At 42.6% G+C, this 19,526-nt stretch overlaps 2 protein-coding genes across 2 annotated transcripts; both read right to left on the minus strand.

Moving 5' to 3' along the window:
- Positions 1 to 10,278: 10,278 nt before the first annotated feature.
- LOC106642733 (N-acetylglucosamine-6-sulfatase) lies at positions 10,279 to 12,919 on the minus strand. Its single transcript, XM_014357625.2, has 9 exons — positions 12,775 to 12,919; positions 12,651 to 12,710; positions 12,220 to 12,426; positions 11,964 to 12,125; positions 11,470 to 11,640; positions 11,199 to 11,400; positions 10,817 to 11,118; positions 10,618 to 10,737; positions 10,279 to 10,550 (listed from the first exon to the last, which is right to left on the minus strand). Exons 1-9 carry the CDS (start codon positions 12,883 to 12,885, stop codon positions 10,326 to 10,328), a joined length of 1,560 nt encoding a protein of 519 aa, XP_014213111.2. The 5' UTR covers positions 12,886 to 12,919; the 3' UTR covers positions 10,279 to 10,325.
- Positions 12,920 to 13,108: 189 nt separating this feature from the next.
- On the minus strand, positions 13,109 to 18,724 carry LOC106646662 (BOS complex subunit NOMO1). Its single transcript, XM_014362746.2, has 11 exons — positions 18,542 to 18,724; positions 17,769 to 18,173; positions 17,543 to 17,699; positions 17,076 to 17,484; positions 16,073 to 17,009; positions 15,802 to 15,997; positions 15,584 to 15,726; positions 15,370 to 15,499; positions 14,927 to 15,298; positions 14,662 to 14,859; positions 13,109 to 14,577 (listed from the first exon to the last, which is right to left on the minus strand). Exons 1-11 carry the CDS (start codon positions 18,709 to 18,711, stop codon positions 14,026 to 14,028), a joined length of 3,669 nt encoding a protein of 1,222 aa, XP_014218232.2. The 5' UTR covers positions 18,712 to 18,724; the 3' UTR covers positions 13,109 to 14,025.
- Between the last annotated feature and the right edge of the window lie 802 nt (positions 18,725 to 19,526).

Here is a 19,526-nt window from a genome sequence, read left to right on the forward strand (position 1 = left end):
TATATATATAGCGCGCGTGTGTGCATATTCGTGACACCCCTATTATGTGAACAGACACGTTACACCCCGAGAGAGGGGGGGGGGTGGGCAGTCGCGTACATCCCTCTTTTCTCTCCCTCTCGCGCACCTATTCGTCGAAAAGAGTGTGTATAGGCACACAGGCGTCCCCCCACCCGTGTACTCTGTAAGGGTTGCGGGGAAACGCGCAGATGAGGGACTATATACGTCTCTGTCGAGCAAAGGAGGGGTTTGGAAGGGACGGAGCACGATGAATTCTGGTGGGGGGTGGGGTGCGAAGGTACAAAGGGAGGCAGGTCGGGTTTATATATACGCGAGGATGTGACAATTTTTGTAGGATGCTCTTTTTTCCCCTTTTTTTTCACTCCACTTTGCTTTGAGCTGTTACGAGGCACAGATGCTTTGATCAGTGGCTCTATTGTACCTCTTTTTTTTTTGTCCTCTCTAATTAAGCCTCTAAAGTCGAACTTGAGTGCTACATTTGTACGACAGCTTGATAATTACTCTCATTGGATCAATCGCGCACTCGGAAGTCTTTGAACGACTTATCACGGTTTTTTAATGACTCCAAGGGTGCGCAGCCCCTCGGATCTATCGTATTTTTTACTTAAAACGAATATTTGTTCAGGACATTGTGAATGAAATTAATATTGATGGTACACGGTAGTGACAGTTTCATAAGAATAATTCATTGATGAAACAAGTGGCCCTCATCGAGCCAAACCTCAAGTTTTTATAAAACTAGTCTCAAACAGAGCACAATTTAAATTCCATTTATCACTAAAGCAAAAAGTCACGAATCCCACGTATACCCACACCGGGGGGGGGGGCATTGATCATCAATCGCGGCATCAGAAACCACATTCATCCCTCGCGCTGTACAATAGGTATAATAGGTGAGAGGACGAGCCACCCGTGCATTGTACCAAAGAGGGTGAAAAGGATACATCAGAGAGGGGTGATATTGCAATGGTGGTGGAGTCTCGGTATATATGTACATACAAAGTATCCGGAGGGGAAGATCACGCGGAATGTGTATTGCATGGGCACGCAAGCGCCGCCCCCACACAGCCACCAAGGGCCAATCCAATCGCTCTTCTGCCGAGTACAACAGAAGAGGGAGAGGCCCCACTATAGGCTGGAGGTGCTTCCTCGTTTTCCCTCTTTCTTGTCTCTCTGTTGTATACATCCGTGTGTATATATATACACACGTCGCTCTTTGCAACTACATGTCCTTTTCTCGCTTCGCTCCGCTTTGCCAACTGAATCGTGCGGAATTCGCTCTCCTTTTTTTTTTTTTTGCCCCTCTGTCTTTCGTTTTACGCGTAGCACAGAAGGATATTTACGCTATTGACTGCCGATGTTACATCGGACAATGTTTTTTATCTTTTGTTTTTTGTTTTGTTTTTTTTTTTAAGGGTGCTTTTGAAATTGCAAAGTGGCAATTTTACTATTTTGGTATAAATTAAAAACAAGGCGTGATTGATTTCTTGAAACTTTTGAGAGTCATAGTGATCGATCTCCTCGTAACGAAGCACCTCGTCGAGCAACAATGGAAAATAAAATTGTCTCGATAACTGGGTATTTTTCAATCCAAGCGTCACGGGTGTGTGATTACCTTTGATCAAAAATCAAGGAGGGAGCAGGAGCAGGAGGATGTACAATACACCTCTATGTATATACTGTATAGCCCATCGCCGAGTGGCTTCTTCCCTGGTAACACACCCCTCGCTCGAGCTGTCACTTTGCGTATTACACACGCGGTTTGTTGTGTAATGTTTTATTGGCACCCGGAGAAAAGGCGCTCTCCCCTCATTTTTCTCTCATACTCTCTCTCGCTCTCTTTCGCTTCGTTTGCCACGGGGCTTGTCTTTATTAGTATAACCCGGATGAGCTTTGATTTTCTGCTACCCTTCGCTGTTTTTAACACGAGTTTTTTGAAATTCATTGTCCTCTGTGTACTAGTATCCCGGAGAAAATGTCAACACGTTGTTGATTTATATCTTTGTCTTGTTATTACTATTCCAAAGGACTCTACAAACATTTGATCATGTAATGTGGGCATTTTGGGATTGTTATGATGTACAATTTTTTCAAAACGATGAATAATTATTTTATAGATGTAGACCATGCATTATTAGAAAACACAATAAAGTAATGTTTAAATTCTCTGGCACTTAAATATTCCAGATTTTTTTTTTCATTCCTCGAAGTGTACCGCAATGTTTATGCGGACAAAACACTTTTCCTGAGTACCTCCTGCGTTGTAAAAAAAAAGTATTCTAGCCCCAATCACAACACTGTATTTTTAGAAAGAAAAAAAAAAAACTGTAACGCAGGGATATCAACGTACATCATCATTTCGAAACGCAACCAAAAGCCGCGTTGTTTCCATTAATCCCAAAGTTTCGAAAGATGAAAAAAAAAAAAAAGAGAGACAAAAAGGGGCTTTTTGGGGCAATCAATCTCTCCATCCCCACCAAAAATATTCATTAAGCAAAAAACACAGCCAGCCGCTCAGGTGATTACTTTTCCAGAGCGCAAAAGAAAAAAAAAAAAAAAAACACCCAAAGAGAGAGCACCCGAAAGCAATAACTCGGCTTTTACTGAGGGTTGGGGGGGGGGGCGCGAAATCTCTCGCCCGAGCTCTCGCGCGCGCTCTTTGATTTTCTCGATTATACACGTTAACCTGACAGGTGCGCCCCCGCGTGCACTGCACATCAGGCAAAAGCCGCGCGTTTGATCTGTCAACGGGAGCCGATGGAAATGTACTAGAGGATCCGGGGGAGGGAGGAGCGGTTGATCCTCGTTACACTCACGGCCCCGCTTTCACGCTCCGGCTGGCATCGGGTACAAATCGCCGCCCCCGGGCTCCCAACTGCCACCTAATTAAAGTAACGACCTCATCGTCGTACCTGCATTGTATACGGGCGTATACATCGTGTACCAGGTATATTGTAGCGTTGCGCTTAAACTTACGGCCGGTGTCCCGAGGAGGGTGTATTATCACCACCGCGAGAGCTTGCACTCCATGTACCTCTTGGATCTCGGCGAGCTCTTTCTTTGCAAGCTCTCGCCTGTATATACTTGTACCCTGTACGTTGTATAGGCATGGCCGGGAGCGCGTCTTTGAGAAAGTTTCTTTTGCCGGGTTCAGCTTGGCTATTTTCGAGAGACAAGAGAGTTTTCGAGTCTCTTTCTCCTCTGATTTCGCCTTTTGTTGTGTTAATGCCCCCGTAAGCCTTAATTCTATTTATGGACACTGCAAGCAAGCAAATGAAATGTAAATAAATTAAAATACGGTCGCTGTTTTTTGAGGGATCGTCCTGTATACCACGTATATTAGCTGAAACAAATAACGTGATACCAGTACTTTGGATTGTGCAAACATCCTTACGAAAGTTGTATACTCGTTCAAATAGAAATTACGTACTTTTTCATCATTCGAGCTGACGTAGCTAAATTTTTATATTGCGCTTTGTTACAATTGAACCAAAAATGTTTTATTTTTGAGGCGATCGATTGAATGTTGAAAGGTCAGTTGGATATGATTTGATAGATTGCATGCAATTTTTTGCCCACTCCTAAATCTCGATAATTAAAAATAACGCAGTAATGAAAAGTTTCAAGAAAAGTACCATTGTATCCCCGCAGCCACGGCAAATCCATTATGATCGTATAATACACTCCACAGAATAGAGATGGTTAATAAAAAAAAGGGGGAGTGTAGGGGGTGGGGGGAGACACTCGAATTACAGAGTCACGGGGCGCATTGTCATCATCAAAAGCCAAAATGATAATCTCATTTGGAGCGTGACAGCGCGGTGGCCCTACTATATACTGTCACGAGCAGAGCGGCGCATCCAACAAACGAAGACATCGAGCAAGTAAACGCTCGTTCGGTCGGTAGCGCGTGTCACTTGGCAGCCGTGTATGCCTGTATAAAGCTCATCCGGCCCGGAAGATAATAATAACGTCGTCGTCGTCGCCTACGCACAATAGACACCCTCTCAAACCGTTGATGTGTATATAGGTGCACGAGTCAAGAGGGGGTGGGGGAGGGAGACGAGCAAGTGCGAGAGCGAGGATAATTGCGCTGTCAGGGCCAGTGCCCCCGGGGCCGACATTGATATCCCGGTGATCCTGTTATACGCGCTGTCTCTTTTTCCTATGTTATGCGCTTGCGCGTCTTCATGCCGACGCCTCCGTATATTTTATCGCCTAGCAAAGTGCTCAAAGGAGATAATATTATATATGGGAGCCTTTGTTAATCAGCATTTTATGTACCTATACACGCGTTGATTATAGAATGTTATTGTAGAGCATGTACAAACTACACGGAGTTTTCATCGGTTGCCGATCGGGATCGTGAATGTACTTTCGTGTCAGTCTTAGAGCTTTTTTCATTATTATTATTATTTTTTTTTTTCATTACACGTACGTACCGCTTTCATCTGCGAATCTTTAACTGTACACACCAATATTCTTGCCCAATAATTTACCAATTTTCAGCCTCTTTGCATCACGGCCCCAATCTCGAATCTTCACGTGTCTCTATAGCCTTCGTCTTCTTCATCCAAACCCTCTGTGTCTTTCCCGTTACGTCCCTATGCATCTGTCTATTTGACAATATGAGTTCTAATTTCTAACTTCGTATTGGCCACTTTGAATCTCTAGTATCGTACTCACATTTCAACTGTGTACTTTTAGCACTGCGTCCTTTTTTTTTAGAAGTACAAGTAGTTACGATTGTTTTTTTGACTTTTTGCCATTACTTCACCGACTTTGTTACCATGTGTTTGTTGTTTCGTTAATTCATTAGCGAGTCCCTTAGTATCTCTACTTATATGTTTAAGCACGTATCTTAGTTTGACTCCAAATTTTTTTTTTTTTTTTTTTTTTTTTACAGCAATGCGTATGCTTTAAAGATTTGTCTCTGTACAATTCATCGGACATTTCGATGTCAATGCAATACGCGAGAGTCTTCTGTTTCATAAAAAAAAAAAAAAAAAAAAAAAAAACCTACTTAGCAAAGGAACCAATCGAAAATAAATTAGTTAAAGTCGTCAAAGCGATGTACTTATAGGTCAAGAGCGTGTACTTAATGTCTCGAAGCCTAAATTACTCTTTGCCAAATTACCCGAACGGGTTCTAGGGTATGCAAAAACAACACCAGCCCACGTAAGACCACCACCCTGAAAGGGACCACATCCCCCTTGTGGAACACCCTCCCCTGGATACCCCGTACCGCGGCACGGACCCCTCTATAGTTTCAATTCCACTTACGAAAAGCAAAGCAACTCTGTCGGTGACACGAGTTCATATATATATACACACACGTACTCTGAACCCTCTGTCCGACTCTCTCCAATTGACAATAGGGACGGATCAGCCCTGAAATAATACCTGCTAATGGCCTTCGCTCGCACGCACGTTGCTTCGAGGTGCGACCAAAAGTAGTTGGTGTATCATACGCTGCATACACATATACACGTACACCTACAAGCCCACGGACCCGGATTATTGTCACAGTGTCTAATTTGTTATCTGTGAAAATAATTTGTGGGGGAGAGGCGAGTGCGGATAACGCGGACATTTAATTTCCGTTTGTGTGTATTTTTCCATTTTGTCCCCAGGCCGCGGGAACATTATCGCCGTGGCGACGGAACATCACGGGGCCGTGGAAGAAAAATATTTTAAGAGGATTTGTTTTTAGCTGCTCGTGCCGCACAGCGTATATACGTGCATACGTGTACCCGCGGAAGCAAGTATACATGCTTACATTGTGTACAGGCCGGGATGGGGAGGGGCGAAAGTAACCGCCTTTAATGCGTTTATGTTGTACATATAACAACTATACGTTTTTCCCCGCAAGATATATACAGATGAGGTCATTGTTTGTTGTATGTATATATAATATCTTCGTGTCGCATCACAAGCCCAATGTGACGTGGCAAATCGATATTTGCTGGAATAATGTTGTTTTATGAGGATGATGATCCTGTGATCAGGCTGTGTACAAAATATACGTGCAACCCATGGATGAAGCTAGATTTCATGATCTAATTTTATGTTTCTTGTACATATAATATATTTCGGACTTTTGTATCGTCTCCTCTTGAAGCAACGGAGGGATGCAACATTTTTTAAGCGACATAGTACATCGTCTGAATAACAGATTATAGTTAAAAAAAAAAAAAAAAAAAAAAAAAAAATCGAAATAGAGTTAATGTGTGCGAGTCTAAGTATATAATAACTTCTCGTGGTCTTACATCAAATGGATGTATTATGAATTGATGGGTTATATCATTATTATCATCATCCCCGAAGCCATAGGAAAAGGCACGTGGGCGTGTAACAAGCTAACGTTTCACCGCACGATGTGTAGATAGATACTATTACCTTACATATTTTACCCACCTGTGCCCATATACTATACATCTGCAGCTATGCACTCGCAATTACCACTCCCCTTACTTATATACGTATATAATATGTACACCGAACGTACATTTCCGGCCTTTGGCTCCGTATAATATCAGTGGCGTGTGTATGTATATATACGCACACCCTGCAATATCACCCGCTCGCTCGCCAGCATTTGTCGCTAAAATAATTAATTAACCTGCCTCTGTCGGGCTCTATGTCGCCGGTAGCGCGTTATAATTGCGCCTCTATAGCGCGCGCGCGCAGCTTTAATGAAAAGCTCCCCGGCGGAAACGCGCGGCGACGTGTAAAAAGACGAAAATTACTCTCTGTGCCGAGGATATTGTACAGCCAAAGGACCGGCCCAGGGTCTCTCTCTCTCTCTCTCTCTCTGGAGCTTTATATCGCTGTAAAAGAGAGCCAACTTGGGAATCATATGATGTGCGAACTCTGTGCATGTATACATAAATGTATACCCGTAATAGCGTCGGAAAAGCCGAGACCTTTGTTCCGCCCCGGACTTTTTCATCGCGAATTAGTTTGCTCACGACTATATTACAACAATTTATACTCCAGCTCTCTTTTCTTTTGTTTTTACGAGGAAAAAAAAAAAATTACCTACACGCGATTTCATGAATAAATTACTAAGTATATGGCTACGCGGTTTTTTTTTTTGTTTTTTTTTACCTTTCGCTGTAATTTACAGGTGTATATTGATCGCGTTTGGAGTAAAAATTAAAATAGCACGCTCTCTCGCGGTAACGGCTCACGTACATACGAGTATTTGCCTATTAAAATAACATAGAGGCGCTACGATGCCACATTGTTACAGGCGGGGAGGAAAAAAAAAAAAAAAAAAAAAAAAAAAAAAAAAAAAAAAGAAATCAAATTACAGGGAGGGAAAATTCTGGTCTTCCCCCGCGCTAATAACTACGTGTATTTATGTTGAGCACACAGCCGGCATGAAACGACTTTCCGTCCGCGGGACGACGGCAGTACACGGTAGTCAAATCAAACACGAGGCTATTAACTGGGTCAACAAAATTATACGGGCAGCTCTCTCTTCTCTGTAATATTGTATATAATATCCTCAATCGACGCGTATACGTGTATGTATATATACATATGTGTGTGTGTGTACCGTTGACATGACTATTTTGTGGTACATTAATTACAAACTAAATCGAGGGAGACGAAAAATTCCAATTTCACGTGCAACGCAGACAGTTGAAAAATCGTTCGATGATATATTTCCTCGATACCCGAGCTCTTTGCGTTTTCCCATAAACGCGCCACCCTCCGATACTCGCCTACCAATATTGTTTTAGGCTTCGCTACACGTCGATCGACATCGTCATCATCATCATCGCTACACACGTGTACGCTAAGTCGTGTAATACGAGAAATTATATCGCTGCTGCTTTGTGTTTATATAGTATAGTACAAACGCCGAGTTCGCGTGTCCTTTTGGTGTACAATATACGTTGCACACACACACACACACCCCAAAAGATATACTCCCACAGTGTTGGCACAGGACTGTTTTCCCGGTAGCGAAACGTTTTTCGTTAAAACAGGGTGTACCTATTTGTCTTTCTACCGTCCTCGAGTGTATTGACTCGTGCTTTTCGAGGCTGAAAATTTGCTTTCGGTACATTCGAGACGAGTGCGCGCGTCCATGTGCATGTACATACAGATGCCATGCATGCGCAGGTGTGAGAAATCGCTCGAGATTAGTTTGCCGGCGTATACCGATTCATCGTCTGAGAAACTCGATACCGATTTTTTTTTACCGATTTCCGCCTTAAAATCGACGAATTTTTAGTGTAAGCACATTCGAAAACCTATAGTCACACAGTTCGGTAGAAGAAGAAGAAGAAGAAGAAGAAGAAGGGGGGAAAAAAAAAATCCCCGTGAGTAACAATAATTGCCTCGATCGAGCGAGAGGGAGCTCCTTACGAGTTTAACGGCTCGAGAGAAAGAAAAGCATATATGCTGCCGAACGATTCGATTTTCCGAAAAGCTCCGGCCTAATTTCGCGGTAAAGATCGGAGGAGCGAGCCACTCTTTTTTTCCTTTTCACGGCTGATAGCCGCGAACCTCGTCCACATGTGTATATGTATGCACAACAAACACACGAGGTCACAAATCCCAGGACAATCGATCGATCGAGCGTTAATACGCTGCTTACGGGGCGGGAGGGGAAAGAAAAACCGCCGACCTTTCATACGCGCCCGTAACCCACAATGCTTTCCGGGCTTTCCGCTTTTTCCTCCTTTTTCCCGATCTGTCTTCCGTGAAGGCTATTCTTGTGCGTCTGGCCGTGCGCTTCGCCCCCGCTTAGTGTGAACGGTACACACCTTTGGGTTTGTCGCGTGTTTGTGTTTATTGTTATTCATTTTCGTTTTTTAACGACTGTGATAATTATCGTAGGTGAAAAATTCACTTTTTTTTACACTCGCGTGTACCTAAACTTGAAAAACTTCGGAGGAAAAAAAAAAATCTTATTCGAATCATCGGTGTATACCCAATCGAGAGGGCGAAGGAACAAAAAAGAAAATCCCTGCGTCCGAGGAAAACACTCGAAAAATCTCCCACGTCATCGTCGAAGCCCCGCGTGGATCCAGACGCCACACATCCTAGCACGGGCGCGCGCGCGCGCTTGTGTGCTTCGAAAACAAATCGCTACACATGTCCCGAGCCACCAAAGCGAGACGCACCCCTGTGTTTGATTATGGCGTGGGGTATATTATAGCTAGACCCAATTCGTACAAAATGTAGAAGCACATAGTAGCCGGGCCTTTTTGATGCCCAAGCCGGCGTGCAGTAACGAGGCATCCATTGACCTCTCTCCCTCTCGATGCGGTTTATACGCGTTTTTATGTACAAAAGTTAGACATATATACTCATTCGTATGTATATGAATACACACGGACAATGAGGCGCGCTATAGTATGTTTGCCCGGCCTTCCATTCTTGATGGGGATCCGTTTAATCGTTTGCGCAGATGCACGCAGCCCCGAGGATTTGAGTGCTAGAATAGAACGCGGCTGAATGGCACTCGAGCTGTACACGTCGCCACGAGGGGGTAAAGGTAGTCGAGTGCCCATCGGCGCCCCGTGCGCTTACAAAATTTTGAAAAACCGCCGGCGTTGCGATGGATTTGTTGGGAGGAGAGGAAAAACAAAAAAACTCGTATCTTGGATCGTTGCAAGGGTAAATTATTCCGAACGAAGGGGCAGCCGGGGTCATATTCCGATGGGGGTGAGCCCGGATCGATTAGCTTGGATTAAATTTCTCCGGCGCGCGTCTGTATGTACATTAATATATCGTGTGCACCGTGGCCGCGGAAAAAAAAAAAAAAAAAAAAAAAAAAAAAAAAAAGAAGAGGGAAGAAAACGCACAGGCGCATCCGATACGATGTATATTTCCTTCCCTTTGCCGGCGTATTCAAATGCCAGCGCTACGGGGGATCGGAATAAAAATATTTGCTGAGATAACAGCTCGGTTATGGCTACCTAATGGAGCTCTTTTATATAGGGGGCTCATAGGGGGAAAAAAAAAAAGAAAGCGGGGAAAGTATACGCGGTGTACAATGGACCGCTTGAGACGCGTAATTCCTCGGGAATATTCGTCTTACGCGTATCAGTCGCCTACTGGATTTTTCAATGTATTTTTAACGCTACGCGAGTGGGCGTTTTGCGATTTTTCCTTTTACCATACGCATATACACTGCAGGGACAAACATATTCGATATAATTTTCTTTTCCACATGTATTATCATAAATGAATTTAAAAAAAGGCATAGAATAACGATGGATAAAACTTGTCGACGATCGGTTGGTTTATTTAATTTTGAGGACAATAGCGACAAGTGGTAATCATATCATTGTTACAAAATGATCCTCCATCGACGTATAAAGCAAGGACAACTCGTCCAGATGGCTGTGCAGCGGAGGATTGGTGGCGACGCAATTTCGGCCCTTGCAGTTGGTCATTTTCCTCAAACGGTCCCTGAATCGGTGCCTCCTGTTGGCCCCCATCGTTGGTCCGACGTTGGTCATCTGAAACTCGTCGCTCAGCAAGTCGTACGCCTCGACGAATTCCTGCACAAGGACGATGATCATCGTATAACGCACCCAAAAAAAAACCGATATATGTATATACACGCACCCCCTCGTCCTCGTTAAAGACGCAAAAAACGTTGTTCTCGCGTTCCGCGACTCGGCGAACGCAGGCGAAGGTATTGTTGGCCGCGTCCTGGCACTTGCACGCAAACTCCCTGCTGCAGTGCTGTAAAGACAAAATCGCGCGATCATACAAACGACTGAAAAAGAAAAAAGGAAGAAAAAAAAAAAAAAGGACCACCAACGCTCAAGTTCAAGTCCCTATCGGAGGGACAGCCGCTGCTGGGCGCGCCGATGCTCCTCTCGCCCCTGTACTCCACCAGCACAGTTCTGTCCTTGACGCCGTCCCTCAGCAATTTAAGCAGCGATATACCGTCCGACGGCGCCTCGACGCCCGCCATCTCGATTATCGTGGCGAAAAGGTCGACGCTGCTCACCGCGGCCTCGAACTCCGTGGCCCGAGTCATGTTGGGTCCGCGCACCAGCAAGGGCACCCGAATGTCCGCCTCGTACGGCTGCCTCTTGTCGTACGGCTGGCTAAACTGGCCTGTCCCAACAAAACGATCAAATTATTTTTCAGGTGAAAAAAAAAAAAAAAAACAAACAAACAATAGACAAGACACGTACCGACGTGGAAGCCATTGTCCGACGTGAAGATGACGTACGTGTCGTCCAGCAGTCCCTGCTTCGCCAGTTGGTCGTGCACGTCGGCGACCATCTCGTCCACAGCCAGAAGGGCCTCCCAACGCCTCCTGTAGATCTCGTCGAGGCTCGCGAGCACGTTGGAAGGCAGGGGTGACGGTCCCATGCGCACCAGCCAGTGTTTCTCCTGTACATGTATATACGATTGCAAAATGGTATAATAATCCTCGTTGGAGCTCCACGTGTTGCTCGTTACCTGATTCGTCCAGGTGTTGAAGTTTTTGGTGAGCTTGGCTCTCGTGCCCTTGTACTTGTCGTTGTGCCTCTCGGCTGGTACAAAGGGATGGTGAGGAGCCGGAGGGGCCAGTACCATCATGAATGGATGGTCCTTCCTTTGCCTGCTTATGTAGTCGAGGGCCAAGGTTTTCTGGAAATAGCGTTACGTGTATGAAACCACATTTTCGAGTGGATCCTTCAAGGGTTCATGTTTTTAGGAAGTAGTTTTTTTTTTTGTTTTTTTTTTTTTTTTTTTAATACTGCGTTGCAGTAGGGGCTACCTTGTGTTCCGAAACGATCCCCAAACGAGTCCCAAAAATTGACATGGTTTTTCAACCAAATTTTTTTTCTTCAAAACCATCGATTTTACAGAATAGTAGGTATCCAAAAGAGCGTTTTTCTTTGTAATTGTTGTTTTTAAAGAATGTTTTTCGTGACCAAACAAAACAGTGCCAAAATGATCCGCATACGTACAATGACATCGGTCAGATAATCGCTCGGTTCGGCGCCGTATTTTTTCTCAACTCCATTGACCGATAAGGAATAGTTGTAGTATCTCGAGTTACCGATCAGACCGTACCATTGGTCCCATCCTGGTGGAACGTGAGACGCACCGCCGGTATTTTTATCACCGTACTGCAAACACGCCACAGATGTATACGTGACTCACTCTTCAAAGAATCATCCTTTATATCGGAGATACCGATGATGGTGTTGGTAAAAATGATACCTGATTCAAATATTTGCCAGCGTAGAAGGTGCTGTAGTTCATTTGGTGCTTCAGAATAGCGGCGAAGGTGTTTGTCTCGTGGCTGGTTAGCCAATCTTGAGCGTTGCAACCGCCGTTAAGCGAATTGTTGAACGTCCGGTGGTTGTGTTGGTAGCGACCGGTTAAGATCGACGCACGATTGGGACAGCAGATCGGCACTGCGGCAAACTGCGATTCAAAATGTCACTCAAACGGTACATGAAATGTAATCTTGTAAATTTTTTTTTAATCAAGTGTAAGAGCGAATCCAAACGATTGTGTGTTTTGGTTTCGTTACTGTTTTCTGTTTCATTGTAAAATTTTAAATGTACAGGCAAAAAGATTGTACTTACATAAAGTGATTATCAAGTTTTTCATAAAATAAACGTAACTGTAGGGTATACTTCTCTTACCGCATTTTTAAACGTAACTCCTTCGTCGCCGATATATTTTCGTGTCGATGCCAAAGGTGTCTGCGAAACAACCAAAGAGAGTAAAAAATGTCCCTCTCCAAGAGTGTAAAATACATGTACTCACCATTCCATCGAGAACAACATCCAAATCGTCGGCAACTATTAGGACGATGTTTTTCGCGTGACACGCACAAATGGCACCGATTGTAAAAAAAAATAAATTCAAGGCCAACATAATTGCAACTTTACTCGTGCAAGCGCGAAATGATTCTCCAGAAGCAGACACGGAGCTGTACTGACACCCCACATGATACATCGTTTTCATCTCCTTCCTCTCGTTCTTTTTCTTTTAGGTACGCAAAAATAACTTCTCCCCACTCTTTGTAACTTAATGATGAATGACGTACAGTGTCGTGCAGACCCGCGAAAGATGAACTGAATTGGTTTCCTTTTTCTTCTACAGCTCGCTGTTTTTAATATGATGAACACGAGTTTTAAATTACACCAACTACGAAATGGATTGCTTGGGCGTCAGAGATTAAAAAAATAAATAAAACAAAGTCTGGCAACTATATAATTTGATTTTTTTTACAATTTCCATGACATACGTACAACAATTATTAATCAATATAAATATCATTTAGGAATTCAAGGTGATCAGTGATCCGTTGGGGGCGAGATGTGAGATGTGAGGTCAGTCAATAGTTCGACAGGTGACGAGAAAGTCAATACACTTACGAATTCTCGCGTGCCTGCGCCTGATGAGGCTGACACATATGTCAGCGAAACGTTGCGCATTAATAAAACAATGTAAGAGAAAAAATTTAAATACACTCTAGTTGTGTTTATTTATTTCTCACATCTCGCCCCCAACGGATCACTGATCACCTTGAATTTCCAATTTCTTCGGAGGGCACTGATAAAATTTAAATAAACCATTAAATATCATTTAGCTTTCGCTACGCGATTACAGTAGTGATTCGGCCCCTTACAACGTGTTGTATATTGCAGGTATTAAAAATTCATTATTACTTTGAACTTTGTACATATTACTTGCTCTTAATTTCGTATGTATAAATTTGTATATTTCTCAAAATATTACAGGTAACAGTGCAATAGCAAAGAAAAAAAATCACGCATAAAACGTAGAGTGGTTTATTATTGCGACTTGAATGTGCACGATACTCATCTTATAAATATCTCTTACATTTAAGGTCTTAGGATACTTTGTATTTCGGTAAAACTACGAGAATGTTTTTGTTCGGGACATGCACACGCACAACTTGAGGAAGTATTCTCATTGAGCTTCCTTTGTCCAAAAGCACTTTAATAACAATTGAAAACAACACAAAAAATCAACGTTCCTCATCCACCATTACGCCTTCCTTGGCTTTACTTTTTTAGAAGTACTCTTGGCATTGATGTTCCGTAACTGTTCGGCAATGAGCTCTTCGAGCTTGGAATCATTGGTTGCAACCTGACTTTGAGCGGCATCCTGAGCTTTTTTACTAACCGAGGGAGAAGATTTTTTATTACTGGACCATTTTTCTACAGCTGTATTCAACCAGCTGGATATCGAGTCGCGCTTAAAAAAAGCCAAGGTCACCAAAATAATCAATGGCAACGGCACCAAGGTGATTTGACTGCCATCTGCGTGGTCGTGTCTACGATCAGCGTCAAAGTGCAGTTTCACGTATTTGAAGGACGAGTTGGCTTCAAAGTAGACGGGTGCGATCTGGTAATCGTAGTTCGAGCGAGAGAGCGTCGTATCGAGCTGAACAAAGTAGCGCTTGCCGTCGACCTGCAAGGACGGCAGGTGCAAGAGGTAACCAGCCGAGCTGAACTGTTGTTGCTTCGAGGATAACTGGCTGTCGAGCTTTGCCACGTGAATGGGCGAGTCGGGTGATTCTTCGCGACAAAGTCTCACCTGAAATGTTAAATTTTTTTTTTTTTTTATGTATAGACAAGTGGATGATTTAAATATTGATCTGGAAAATCTGTGTTAAAGTACCCTGAGCGTGCGATAATTTTCCGGCTGACTCGACGTCACTCTGACAGAGATGTCTGTCCGAGAAACAGGCTGTAGAGCCATGAGTTTGATGTTGTAAACATCTTGCGTTGCCTGTACGGCTACTGAACTGGGAATAGCCCTCAGACCACGACTGTTTGGATCCTTCTCGTTCAATTTCAAACGAATGGCGTAAATGCACTAAAAGTACAAGCATAAGTCATGTGAGTTCTTAATGTCTTCAAAATAATGTCTGCGACACCATTACCTTTGGCTCGAGACCACGAATTCGCCAGGTGCCGTCTTCTTTCGTTGTAGCTTCTTCCTGCAGATCCGAGCACTCAACTTGACCTCGAGCCTCGACAACGAGTCCAGCCTCGGGTTCTCCATTGAGACAAGTGACAACACCGTAAGCACTGAAGGCAACTCGTCGGCCGACCAACGATACAAGCACGCTCTTGCCTTCTTCGACACGAATCATCTTCGAGGTTGGCTCGAAGCGATACTCCTTCATCGTGGGACGAAGGTAATAATCACCAGGCGATAGTGAATTGAAGGTCAGTTTGCCATCCTCGCCTGTGACAATGTTTTTGCGGTAACTGTGTCCGCTACCGCCACCCGAAAGTGAGATCAACACGCCCTGCGAATTAAAGTAAATTTAATAGAATTCATACACTTGAATGATTTCTCAAATTACAAATCTTAACCTACTTGTAGAGGAATCGAACCAGCTGCATCTACTACTTGAACGTTGATTTCTGCCAATTTACGCACGAGGAAGTTGTAGTTGTTGCTATTAGCATCGCGCGTTATTATGTAGCCATCCTTTTTTGCGACAACACTGTAATATATAGAGCATAAATTTTAGTGAAAAACAATGTATTTTTTAGGTACCTACTATAGCGAAATATTACAAATCGCTTACACATAATCAATGCTTCCATCCAGAGGCCCGACTTTGAAAGATCCATCTTGCTTCGTAATAAGCTCATGAATTAGTTCTTCATCATTTCTCAAAATCGTAATTGATACGCCGTCAATAGGAGGCGATACAGAACCACTAATGATCTACAAGAATTGTTGTGGTAGACTGTTTATCTGATATGATAGATAAAAAATTTGTTTGATACATTGAAATCCTACCTTTCCTTTTTCAGCTTGGAAAATCACGGCATCTGTTTGGCAGTCTTCTGGACCACTAATTCTTATTGAAGCTGGGCTAAACAACAGAGCCTCCGATGAGGGCGTGATCACATACGTTACTCCAGTCACCGAGTTGAATGAAAAACTGTACTTATAAACTTCTCCCTTTGTATCAGCAGTTTTTAAATTCTCCAGCCTATGTTAATACAGAATAATCAGCAATACGGATTAAAATGTAAGTAATACGCTCTACTTTGATCTGAATACTCACACCAAAGGCTCACGCGCATCAATTTCAGTCTCGATTTTTACTGAAATTCCAGCAACGGCCACGGAACTGAGTATACTACCACTGACCAAATGCTCATTGGACGAAAACATAACTGGTGTTCGCTCATTGGTATGCAAAGTGACAAAAGGCTTTACATATTTATGACAACCTTTTGGATAGAAATTGTATTTGCCCGATTCTGGGAGGCAATGGTTCGTGATTCCTTTTGGCAACTTAAAGGACAGTTTCTTGTTTGGTTGACTAGGTAAAGAGAATTCTATCTTTGTTTCATGAGATGAGCTGAAAGTCACAGAATAACCAGTTTGTTTAAAAGGTGGCACGGTGAATGGCTTTTCAGACTCAATAGTTATCTGATGCTTAGAGTTTTCCCAACAGAAGTGATTGGTGTCAATAGTGACTTCGTATTGACCTGGTAGTACGTCTTCAAAGACATACTGGCCCTCTTTAGCTTTTCCAATTTTTGTCTCAATAATGCCATTGACCATTTTTAACGTTACTTCAATTTCATTGCACTCTTTTTTAGTATCTTTATCTGGAAGACAAACAATACTACCCCTCAAACGCTGCAAGAAGTAGATATCTTTCAATGGAGCTGACTTTACGTCGATAACCTTTTGAAGTGGAAAGAATTGCATGTCCTTGGTTTTGTCTTTATTGCCGACCATTACATTAATGTGATACTTAGCAGGTGCAAGATACACAGACCACTCGCCACTGTTCTGATCGACTTCGACTTCTTTTTCAAGAGAACCTTCACTAGGCATCACTTTTTTTATCAGAACCTTGAATTTCTGTAAATTTTCTTTTGTTGTCGAGGAAAGTTTGCCAGTTACTTTGTAGGCAACAGGAGTTAAGACGGGCAATTCAGGATTACTTGGCGAAACTTTCACTGATACTTCTTCAAACTGAAGGTCATCTGAAAAGAAAACATGTGAGCACAATGCTAGCACCGACTTTAATGAATAACAGTTAAAGTGCATACCAGCTTCAGCGTACAACGTGTACTGTTTTACTTTGACATCATCAACCTTGTAAACTCCATTCTTGTCTGTTGTGCCAACTAATTTCTTGGACATATACACTTTGGCACCAACAACGGGTGTCGATGAACCAGCTGAAGCCAAAACTTTACCAGTAATGGTGAATTTGGTGACTTTGAACTCTACAGGTAGAACCACACTGTCTTCGTTGACAGTGAATGAGTACTCAGCTGGATTAACGTCAAATTTTGTTTTTTCACCAGCATAATGTGGTACAAGAGTATATTCGCCAGGAGATACAGCTGGAAATAGGAATCGACCAGTTTCATCAGACGAGACATGACATAGAGGCTTTTGATTTTTATTGTAGCCTTCCACTGGTGTTATGGCACAGTTTTTCGATTGTCCATTCTGAAAAGTTGTTATTTTTCATTAGCAAGTTAATTTTTAAACAGTCAATTTTACTTACTCCAAACAGTAGAAAATAAACTTTGCCCACTGGTTCACCTTCCGTAGTAGTAACACGGCCACTAACATCAAAGCCAAATACACTGAGCTCTCCATCTTTCACAATGGTATTGCCTTCTTTCACAGTTACAACCGTCGAATGTTTTTCCATGAGCCAACTACATAAAAAAAAGTAATTCACCAAATTTTTCTCAAGAATTAATAAAAGATATTATTGAAGTTCTTACCTAGGATGGCTAGCGACAAGTACATACTTTCCCGGCTGTATGGGTGTGAATGAGAAGACACCATCATCGGAGGTAACAGCCAAACCCAAACGAGATTTATTGTGCTGATCATGCAGTGAAACAGATATGCCCTTTAGTTGTGAGCCAGTCTTTGTTTTAGTAGCAGCGACGACTTTACCAGTTATACCAAAGCCCGTGAAAAAAAAGTTAATATCCCTCCCTTGGCTGCAATGATCTTCCTCGGAACCGTCAATGTTCAATTCAACCTTGGTTGCATTAAAACTCCAGCCTCTTGGTGGCTCAAGTTTCAAAACGTATTCCCCCTTGTCGTAAACGGGCAAAAAGTAATAACCCGTGTTTGGTGCACACTCTATTTGACCTTTTAAACTACCGCTCTTCGTGTACCTGGTAATACAAATTAAGCATTTAATTCCTTGGTTAGAACTTTAAAGAGTAATCATTATCCATGTAAAATTCAGTGCATTTGACAAAGACGCAATTTACATAAGGAAGAAATGAATTTTTCATTCAATGATATCATAAAAAAACTTGTTGTGAATAGTAAAGATGTTCTTGAGAACCACTGGATATTCACACCAAACAAATCCACAAAGTCCAAAATAATTCATTCGTATGGAAATGGCAAACTGATAAATGAAAAATCAACCTGGAGATTCATGATACTTAGTAAGGGGAAAATAAAAAGAGAGTTCAGAATAATAATGAAAGAAGCAATCATAGGTTAGACAAGGCCGAAGATGAGAGGAACCCACAGTTTGACGACAATCTGCTTGAAGTCGATGTCGGCGTTGTTTTCACTGCGAACATAGCCACCGCAGCCGAGGACATCGTCCGCCCGGGCGCAAGGATTATTCAAAACGAGCAAACCCAGCAAGAGACCGGCAAGGATTTTTGAAAACATAATGCGTGGCAAGGATGACATTTTGCTTGCCTGCAGCTTATACTAAAGCTGCAGTGTGCATTTCTCTCGCGTGATCAAAACCACCGTGGTCAGGTAAGGTCAGGTGTAGCTATTCAGGTTTAGATAGGGCATCCGGATGTGAAGGTCAATTAGGCCCTTAACAGGCCGCCTGATCGATAGCGATCGATCATATTTTATGTGTATAAACATTTCTCTACTTAGCGTCAATTATGAATGCAAAATAATGAAAAAAAAAAAAACAAACAAACAATTTTTCCGTATAAGAATGCACAAGCCATAATTATTTGTGTAAAGCAGGACAACATACATTCCTAAATCTTGTGCACGATCCTCGCACTCGTGTAATGATCGGTATATTTTTCGATCAAAGTCGAAATGACATATAATGCATTACGCAAACACAAATGACATCAATAAATATAATAATCACGCGTTGGGATACAAATGGGCATACAAAGAGTATAGATCGCGAATATAGCCTTGAGCTTACGCGGACAAATCGGCTATGGTAATCAATTTTGTAGTCTTCAACACTATATTATCAAGTACACCGATTTGACGATGTATATAATATACTCGTTACGTGTAGTAATTGCGCGTAAATTTGAACTCGTGTGTTATCGGTATCGGTTTAAGCAATGCATTACAAATGCGTTGCGTGTAGTAATATATATATATATATATATATATATATGTGCACTTATCGCCGGAAACCCCTACCATAAATCGACCGCAAAATTGTTGCGTTTCTGCCGGATATTTTTTCGATCGTGCATATAATACGTACACATCCATCAATCGCGTTACGGCGCAAA

Source organism: Copidosoma floridanum, unplaced genomic scaffold, assembly GCF_036245765.1.
Source record: "Copidosoma floridanum isolate Cflo_tuat_1 unplaced genomic scaffold, Cflo_Japanese_pri ptg000001l, whole genome shotgun sequence".
NCBI classification, from domain to species: Eukaryota; Metazoa; Arthropoda; class Insecta; order Hymenoptera; family Encyrtidae; genus Copidosoma; species Copidosoma floridanum.